The sequence below is a fragment of the Gavialis gangeticus genome, unplaced genomic scaffold, assembly GCF_001723915.1.
Source record: "Gavialis gangeticus isolate Ggan-Ray unplaced genomic scaffold, GavGan_comp1, whole genome shotgun sequence".
NCBI classification, from domain to species: domain Eukaryota; kingdom Metazoa; phylum Chordata; order Crocodylia; family Gavialidae; genus Gavialis; species Gavialis gangeticus.
The window spans coordinates 6903655-6912883 of NW_017729025.1; the positions used below are offsets into that span (position 1 = coordinate 6903655).

Genomic DNA, 9229 nt, shown 5'->3' on the forward strand with positions numbered 1-9229 from the left:
CTGCAAAAGTTTCGTTTTTTCAGACAAAACCTAGACATTTTCATTCAAAAATGCTTTTATAGTGCCTCACTGTCATTCTTCTATATGTCTATTCAGGAGGATGCATCTCCCATGATGCATTGCAGGAACTCAGCAACTTATTAGGGAGGGAGAATGTTTATAGAATAAGAATGATTTGCAAAGCAAATTTTACTTATTTTAACGAGAGACTGAACTGGTTGGATACTTCGTAATGATCCAAGAAGTTATTTTGCCATCTACAGCACTCCTTCCTCTTTGGCCTATTTTGCTTATACAACATTGCATCCAGCTGATAGCTGGAACTCTGCCAGACTGGCTTTAGCCCTGAATATTCAATACTTGAACAAACATTGCTTTCTGGGTTTAGATTTTTCTCTGGTTTCATTAAAAATGCTTCTCTTATTCCTTGGCACTGGAATTTGGATTTGTCTGGTTTAAATTTTATCCTGGAGAGAGGATTAAATCAGAACGGTACTTCACTTACCTTCCCACTCTTTGGCTGCCAGGCAAGCCTACATATTGATTTAGCATTTACCACATCATTACACTTCTGCAGCAGAGGCCAGCTTGTCTCACACATCTGTAAACAAAATACTCACACTAGTTCTCTAGGTCTGTGAAATTCCCGTTGTACTGTTTAGAACCAAGTCTTTAAAGGAAAGGAGGTAAAGATTCTTCAATTGCAAAAAGTCTTGTTACACTTAAATATGAGAGTAAGCCTGTCTTTTTACTACTATAACAACCTGGAAAATGGTGCCTTAAAATCAATCAATCAATCAATCAGTCAATCAATCCATCCATCCATCCACACACACTTTTTTTAAAAAAAGCTATTAATTAAAATTTGGCTGAAGATCTCAGAACAAATGTAAAAATTTCATTTTTAATCACATATAGCTCAAAAACGGCTCAGAAATCTCAGTTGTAGGGACAAAATTCTGGCTGATTTACCCATTGTAAAGCCAAGCTGATTTCAAGAGGGTTGGATAATACACCCCAGGTTTGGCCTGAGCACTGTGTCCAAATGTGCTAGCACATGCATTAAAATGCATTTCATACCTTCATTCGCAGGACATTGCTTCCCTAACTGCACCAAATATCAAAGAGTTAGCACACCTATACAAAAGTAATTCAGGTATCCAGTTTCTAATGCTTGGTTTCACAATTTAAGCATAAAGTATTAGTTTAAAAGTCAGTCTGCAGTGTATGGCAAATCCCACTCTAGTGTCAATGGGACACATACAGAAGTAATTCTGCCTGCATTTATAACTCTGTATTACTTGGGCCACTTTGCATAACTACTCTAGTATAGACTCTGATAGTATTAAATCTACAAATTAAGTTTCATAGAGTTTTAAAGCTAGAAGGAACCACTACATCCCCATGTCAAACCTTTTGTATATCACTAATGAAATTATTCCAAAGTACCCCTCGTGTTGAGCCCAAGGACTTAAAAGACATTCAAACACTTAAAGCATTGGGAGACTAAGCAGTGATGTGGGACAGGAAGATAACAGAAGAGAACATAATGCCACTAATATCCATGGCCACTGTAAAGGAAGGCAAATAATTCACCTTTGCAAGATGCCCAGATGATCAGAGTGAACCACACCACATGGTGCTTGAGAAACAAAAACCCCGAGGTCTCTACCGATCTGGCCTAGGGAAAAAAAATTCTCCCTGACTTCAAACTGGGCATTCGCTTTAATGATACCCCTGGATTCAAGGCACACCCACCAGACATCTAGCAGGAACATTTTTGTACTGCCTCAGAATATTAGTCCCTTTGTCCATTGTCCAACCCCCCACGCCAAAGAGAATCTTTGATGCTTGGTTAAAAAAAAGGGGGGAAAAGGAATGAAAAAAACAAAACACCACTTGGCAAAGTGTTGCACCTTCACACCTGCATGCAACTGCCTGAAGCCTTGAAACAAGAAATTTGGACACAGTAATTGTATTCAACAAGAACTGCCAATTTTACAAACATATTGAGGGCAATGCAGGCAATCATGTTTTCCCACTGTCTTAGAAAGAAAGGGATGAACAGAGAGAGTCAGAGCTTCCGAGGCCAGAAGGGACAAGCCACAACCAACCAGCCACCTGCCTCCATTACATATATATCAGAGAATATCTCCCAAAACTTGGATTAAAGTGTATCTTTCAGAAACCTAATTCATCTCCCTTTACACTCCAGGTGAAGTCTCAGCTGTTCCAGTGTAGTTATCCTTTCCTCAGCCTTGGGATTTATATTTTGCTTGTCCATTTATTACCAGCCTGCAAATGCTGACACATCAAGACACAAGATTTCACTGTGGTTACTCTTTGGTGAACTACTCAAGGTAACATCTGAGTTAGACTGGAGTTTACCTGATCTGAGATCTTCCATACTCTGACAGACCCATCACAGCTTGCTGATGCCTGCAAAAGAGAAAGTCATTATTAAGTAGTAATAAACATTGCAAAACTAATGTTACAATTAGAAATTTAAGAACAGCAATATATACTATTAGAAGAGCCTTTAATCAAGCTGCCTAGACTGTTTATAAGTTTCTTTTTGATATGAAGTTAAACATAAATACTCATTTGAGACTGTATAATTCTTGGTTGTTCAAAATCACTGTATTTACAAGTTCTCCACACTTAAATGATTATGCAAGTACATAAATAAGATGTAAAAATGATCCACAAACATTTACTTTTAAATTATGGCGGAGAAGTCAGGGCTGGCCTAAGAATCCCAAATACAAAATAGCTGCAGGAAAATAACGGCTAAAGTTCTAGCCTCCCCACTAGACCCGGTGCGACATTCATAGTTTTACTGCTGGGCCATATTCAGCAAAGCCGAATTAAATAAATAATTTCCTTCTCTGTGTGGAGATCTTTCTATCATTAATGTTCCCTTAAGAAACAGAAAAGAATAACTTCTGGAGAGAGAAACAATGAAGTGGAAAAAAAACACTGCAAAATGTTTTACCAGAAAAGCCCCTTTGGGGTCAAAAGAAAGGCTTAACACGGGGGCATCATGTCCTCGGAATGATTTCTGCTGGCTGCAGTCTGTCACCTCCACAATTTTGACCATAAAATCACTATCAATGAAAACAATATCTCTGTTAACCTACTTGTGTTACACACCAGCATGCAGGCAGGACCCAATTCTGCTTTTATTGAAGTTAACAGGTATTTTCTCTTATTGCTTTCTAAAACTGCAGGACGGGTGGGGGAGGATGAAGGATATTGCATCCAACAATTTGGAATTTATGTGAATATCGAAATCTTCAAATATACTTCAATGACAGCAGATCAGGCCACCAATATTAAAATGCAACAATTTTTTCTTCTAGATTAAGTGTCACGTGTGATGCTTTTTAAATCATATGCATATATGCACAGACGATACAGACATTTGATACAAACATACGTGCAAATACCATACATTTTGGCACTTCATGACAAGCAGATACTTATTTATCAGTACCAGAGTGCCTTCCCTTAACATGTCAACTTGCTACTCGTTTAGCACATAAAACTTTATTTGCTAAAATTCTTTATAAAGAACTTTCAGAAATTTGGTGCATAAAATGCATTATCTAGCCTATAATTAAGCATACTGCTGGCTTTAAAACTGCTAGCCAACATAATAGTATCTTAACCTAGCATTCCTCTGCACTCTCCCACACACACCAAAACTAATTTACAATGTTAAAATACCTGAACTAATATTTTTGGATGTCTAAAAAAGAACTAATTTGAAATGCTAAATTTCAAGTGTCAGTTTGGAGTGTTTTTATGACTGACATATGAACTGCTTAAAAAAGAATTCTAATGCAATTCCTTAAAATATTTTACTCCTACTCCACAGTTGTACTCTATACTTTCATTAAGTAAATCTAACCTTAAACCCAATTGTGGTTAACTTTGTTCTGGGTCACAATCACACCTTTTGCAAGAAGCATTTCAATCCCACTGAAAAATATTCATGGCTCAGTTTCTAAATTAAAGTAATTTACATTCATGTCACTCTTAATGTAGCATGCTTATAGAATACAAGATTAAAGGAAATTTCCTTCTTAAACAAATACCACAAGTCTTCTAAAATAGGTCAGGTGAGCCTCTGACATGCCTCTGATGTGCTATACTACCTCTGAGTTGGATAGATGCATTCATTCCTGCTTAGCACATGCAAAATCCCAGAAAGGAGGCAATGCAGGCAGGCCCTTTAAAGCAATTCAATGTTACAAATATTTCTTTAAATGAATATTATCATCAAACTTAAACATTAGGCTTCCAGTAAAAACTGAGAAATTTGTAACAATTAAAAAAGCCCCCCAGAACGGCTGACTGCATTTGCTCATTTAATACCTGTCACTCTCTTTTAATACCACTTTAGCAGAATTCAGCAGGTAGCATTGGTCCAGTCTTAAGAAGTTATTTCTCTTAACATGGGAGTCCTATCCAGTCTGTGAAATAATGCTGTATTTTTGTTAAAGGGAAGATACTATAAGCTCAAGGGCAGTTTACTGTCTGATTTAGTTTCTTCAACCAGAGTCACTTCTTGGGGCAGAGCTGCTCCCTGGGAACAGAGCATTGGCACTGTGGCTGAATTTATTCAACAAAAGAATTGTCTGCATGCTGTTTGACCACCTCTGTTAAAGGACTAGTATATATGGTGTTAAACAGTGGTGCTCAACCTTTTGGCTCTACAGGCCAAATGAGTGGAGCAGGGCTAGTCCACAGACTGGATCTGGTCTTGGGGCTTAGCACTGCCCCCCCCGCCCCATGTATAAGGACTGGGCCCCAGGGATGCCCCTTCCTGCTGGGATTGGGTCCTGGGGGTCCAACATCACTGCCTCCTGCCCCCCACACCCCAGAATCGGGTCCTGGGGGCCTGACACCATACCTTCCCACCAGGATTGGGTCCCAGGGGCCTGGCATCACCCTCTTCCACCATTACTTGTTGGGACTGGGTCCCAGAGGCCTGGCACTGCTCCCTCCTGCCACGATTGGGTCCTGCGGCCTGACACCACCCTCACCCAGCCCTGCACTGGGATCAGGTGCCTATCCAGTGTGCAGGGCTCAGGGATCTCCATGGGTCAGAAAATTTGGTAGCAGGGGAGTGGTGCCATTAAATTTCTGGACCCACGACGGGTCACGTGGGCCACAATACATAGTACTCTAGGTCGGGTTTGAGCACCCCTGGTGTAAAAGAAAAGAGTTATACTAAGAAATTAGCTAAACAATGTACCTTTGATTTCTCCAGTGCAGTGGTAATCCAGCACTCACATTAGCTACCACTTTGCAGATGAACAGCAGAATATATGTCAGAATATATCTCAGGTCCCCAAACAACAAATATCTGCATGCTTCATTTTTGCCTTTGCATGAGCATTTGCAGTATGGTGAGCCTGAACTATTAACAAACATGCTATCCCGAATACTGAGTTAGTAGTCAGAGCTCTGATCCCCTAATGAGCACCTTGTAGGTATCCCTGGTACCCATGACAAGCTCACTGCAGGGCTGGGGTCTAGAAAATAATCAGCTGAGGTCCCTGAAGATAAATTGCCTAGTAACATCAAATGTATATCTGCCGTGAATTCTCTGTCCCCAGCATTCCCATACAATTTTTCCTTAAAAGGTTTCTTCCATTTGACCATCCCACTCAATGAAGGCCTTCTGCAGCATTGCAAACGCTGCATGGACTATACAGACTAATAAATGATGTCGTCAATAAAAGTAACATTCAAGGAAATTCCTGAAATTCCACACTTAGCTGGGCTATTGGCTTTTCCTGACAAAAATAAATTACCTGGATCCAGCAGCAATTTTAGTACCATCAGTATTAAAGACAACATGGTTTGCGTTTGTGGTGAAACGTGTCAAGATGCCATCCGGAGCCCCTTCAGGGAATGTATGAATCTGAACGGTGTTGTTTGATATAGCAGAAACCAGCCTTCCATTCTACAAACAAAATAAATTGACAGCATATTTTAAAATATATATATGTTATTATTTCAAACTCGTATACCATAAACTCTGCCTGGCGCTTGAAGAATAATTACAGATTGCTAGGAATAGTCTCCCTTACTGAACAGATGTAGTAAATGGAGAGAATATTTCAGACTTTCTTTTATTAAGAACAAAACCAACAATTATGGAACAAAGGAGTTACCCTAAGAATTCTCAAGCCTAGCTCATGCAGGTTTGAAAGAGTAGGTTTATAATGTAAGACTCATGTTTTATTAGGTAACCTGATTTTGATCATTATATCCAAATAATCACCAATTCCACACTCGTATAAATGTGAACTTTCTTAGTCTTGCAGTATTCTTACATTAATAGGCATCTTGATGCCAAAAATAGATCAGTTAGGTTACTAGAATTGATTTAATCAGCACTTTAAAGTACTATTACTTGCAAATGAACACGAATTCAAGAAGGGTGTCAGTTAAGGAAGGACACAAGACAAATATATTTCAGGTGTAAGGTCTAACCCTAAACAAATACTAGTAATCAGGAGCAAAGTTATCAGTTCTACCAGAAACTGATTTTCAGAATGTAATTTTTGAGCCATGTAGCAAAACAAAAATTCCAACCATTAATTTTACTGCATAATAAAACATGACAATTTGCAGTTCCAGTTTCTCTAAGGGAGTTCAAAATCTACAAGCAAGAATATCCTGAAGTGAAGAAAGGAAAAAAAAAAGCCACAGACCCACACATCATAGAAATTCAGCACAAGGAACAAGTCCTGTATAGCTGCTGCGTGCAGGAAAAATGAGTTGTAAAAATCAATATGTTCTTGGTTTTTAAAGCATTAAAATTCTTGAATGATTTTAACTCAGTTATAAACTATAAAGGCATGTTTAACCAATTAAATGTTCTTAGTGGCTCCATATTAATAGCTCTTTAGAGAACGACTGTCACTCGAAGTGGGGGGTTAAAGAAGACATCAACATTAAATTGACTACTAATATCCTTCATCTAAACACATTGCTGGAATATGATCTCTTTTGCAATTAGTTTTTAATCTCACTTAGGATGTGTATATGACAACATTAATAAAAAAAAAGGAGCTTTAACAAATGCAGTGGTCTGTATTTTATTGTGTTAATGCTATGAGTGGTATGCTTAATATTAGATGAAGTTACAGAATTTGCTAAATCCCCTATTATTTTAGGAATTACTTTTAGAATTGGGGCTATCTGTGTTTAACTTCATATATACATGAACCGTCTGGTTGATTTTAATGGGAGTATTTTCATGCATAAAGTCAAGTACTGGAAGAAGTGTTTGCAGGGCGAAGAAATGCATCAGTTTCCACACAGAACAAGTGGGCAATACCATGATACCTTCAAAGCAAATGAATAGGATTTTTCTCCCACATTAATGGACTTAGGGTCATCATCATCCAGGTTTTCCCAAATCCTAATGTCTCCATCACTGCCACCAGTTACAATGCAGCTGTTAAGAAAATAAATGCAAGTATTAACAATTGCGTAATCAAAGCAAAGTGACTGTGATTTTCCTTAACCCCCCAAAATGTCAAAAAGTAGGAAACTCCAAAGTTTTAATTAGCTGAAAACACAACAAACATACAGCATGATTCACTTTATAAGTCCATTTATTCTTCATACACGGGAAATTCATATTATCCAATGTGAAAAGCCCACAGCTTTGCTGATATAACACAACACCTGCTAAATAACAAGGCCTATCAGTCTTCTCTATGTATCACTGATATACCTAAAGGCCAATTCAGTCTTCCAGAATTTAGGAGGAAATTTTCTAAGGTTCAAAGAGCAGAGAAGCACCTTTCTAGCATGAACTTGCATTGAGAGTTGGGTCCTTTCTTGCCTTTTACTCCTCTGAAATCTTCCCAAGTTATTATGAAAGAGTGAAAAGCCCTTGGCTGAAGCCAAGATAGCTGTACCAGGGGAGCAGGCTTTGTAAAAATTGTCAAGATTCTGAATTCCACCATCCTGTCTGACGGGATTTAATTTCCATATTTTTGAGACAATGAACTGTCACCCAATTTCCTTAACAGAGGTTTGGGGTAGAATTCTGATCATTCACTCTAAATGGTGGAAGGATCTCAGGATTCCACCGTCATCTCTCGTTTCCGGACTGGGCTCAATCTGTGACATTGGTATCTGGAATACATCATGTTGACTAGGTAACGGGAGGTTTCCATAATTCACTCAATCTTTTTTTTTTTTTTTTTTTTTTTTTTTGCTTATGCAGTTCTAGCTCTTTTCTCTTAGATTAAGCTCAATACCATTCTGACACTAACACCCTCCATTTCAGGTCCACAGCCAGCAGACCCAATGAATCCAGAACCACAGTTTCACAAAGCCTCAGCCTTCCTGTCCGTCACTTTGTTTGCTAACACTGTACCTATGTATGTATGTAATATATATATTAATGCTGCATACTGTGTAACTGTGTTGATTACTTTGAAGTCGGAATGTAAATGTATAGAAATTCTTTTTTTTACACAATAAAAATGTGGGTATGTAATCCAATGTTATGCTCTCTTTCCCATAGCTATCTGCTATACTTCCAATTTTAAGATTATAATTAAGTAATGCAGTAGAAGGTGGGAGTTAAGGTCATGCTGTGCAATTTTCAGTCCAATTGTGCAGAGCGAGAGTCAGTATTGCTGTGATGAAACTGAGCACATGGAAAGGGATGTTAGTGTTGTCAAGGGTCACAATGACAGTAAGCTGATACTTGGATGGTGGTGTCATGTTGTTATGCTGTGTCATAACCTGTGGTTTTCTTGGTATCTGATATTTATATTGTGCTGAAATAGACTGAATTCTGAGTGAACAAGTTTTTTTTTATGCAGGAAAAAAAAATTACCTGATTAAATCTTTGTGCAGGGCAGGGGGTCAAATCCAAGGGAAGTGGTGCTGGCTCCTACCCTGAAGAAAAGGCTTGATGCCTACCTGGCTGGAGTCATCTGAGCCCAGTTTTTCTCCTGCTCAGGTGTGGGGTCGGACTTGAAGATCTACAAGGTCCCTTCAACCCGACTTCTATGATCCTATGATTCTTCAGGCCCTTCAGGCCAGATGAGTGGTGCAGGGTCAGTTCATGGGCTGGATTGGGCCCATAGACCACTGCCACACACTGGATCCAGCACACAAATGCAGCATATGCTCCAGACCAGCCCCATGAAGTTATTGGTTCCTACTCATACACGCACACAAT

At 38.8% G+C, this 9229-nt stretch overlaps 1 protein-coding gene across 2 annotated transcripts in view; it reads right to left on the reverse strand.

Annotated features, from left to right (window-relative positions):
• WDHD1 (WD repeat and HMG-box DNA binding protein 1) overlaps nucleotides 1-9229 on the reverse strand; it is a 62434-nt gene that overhangs the window by 44337 nt on the left and 8868 nt on the right. For both annotated transcript variants that reach the window (XM_019518344.1, XM_019518343.1), the window contains exons 3-7: nucleotides 7369-7480; nucleotides 5826-5977; nucleotides 2996-3107; nucleotides 2389-2439; nucleotides 506-601 (exon numbers count right to left, since the gene is read on the reverse strand). In XM_019518344.1, coding sequence (XP_019373889.1) covers nucleotides 506-601; nucleotides 2389-2439; nucleotides 2996-3107; nucleotides 5826-5977; nucleotides 7369-7480 — 523 coding nt within the window. The remainder of the gene's footprint in view (nucleotides 1-505; nucleotides 602-2388; nucleotides 2440-2995; nucleotides 3108-5825; nucleotides 5978-7368; nucleotides 7481-9229) is intronic.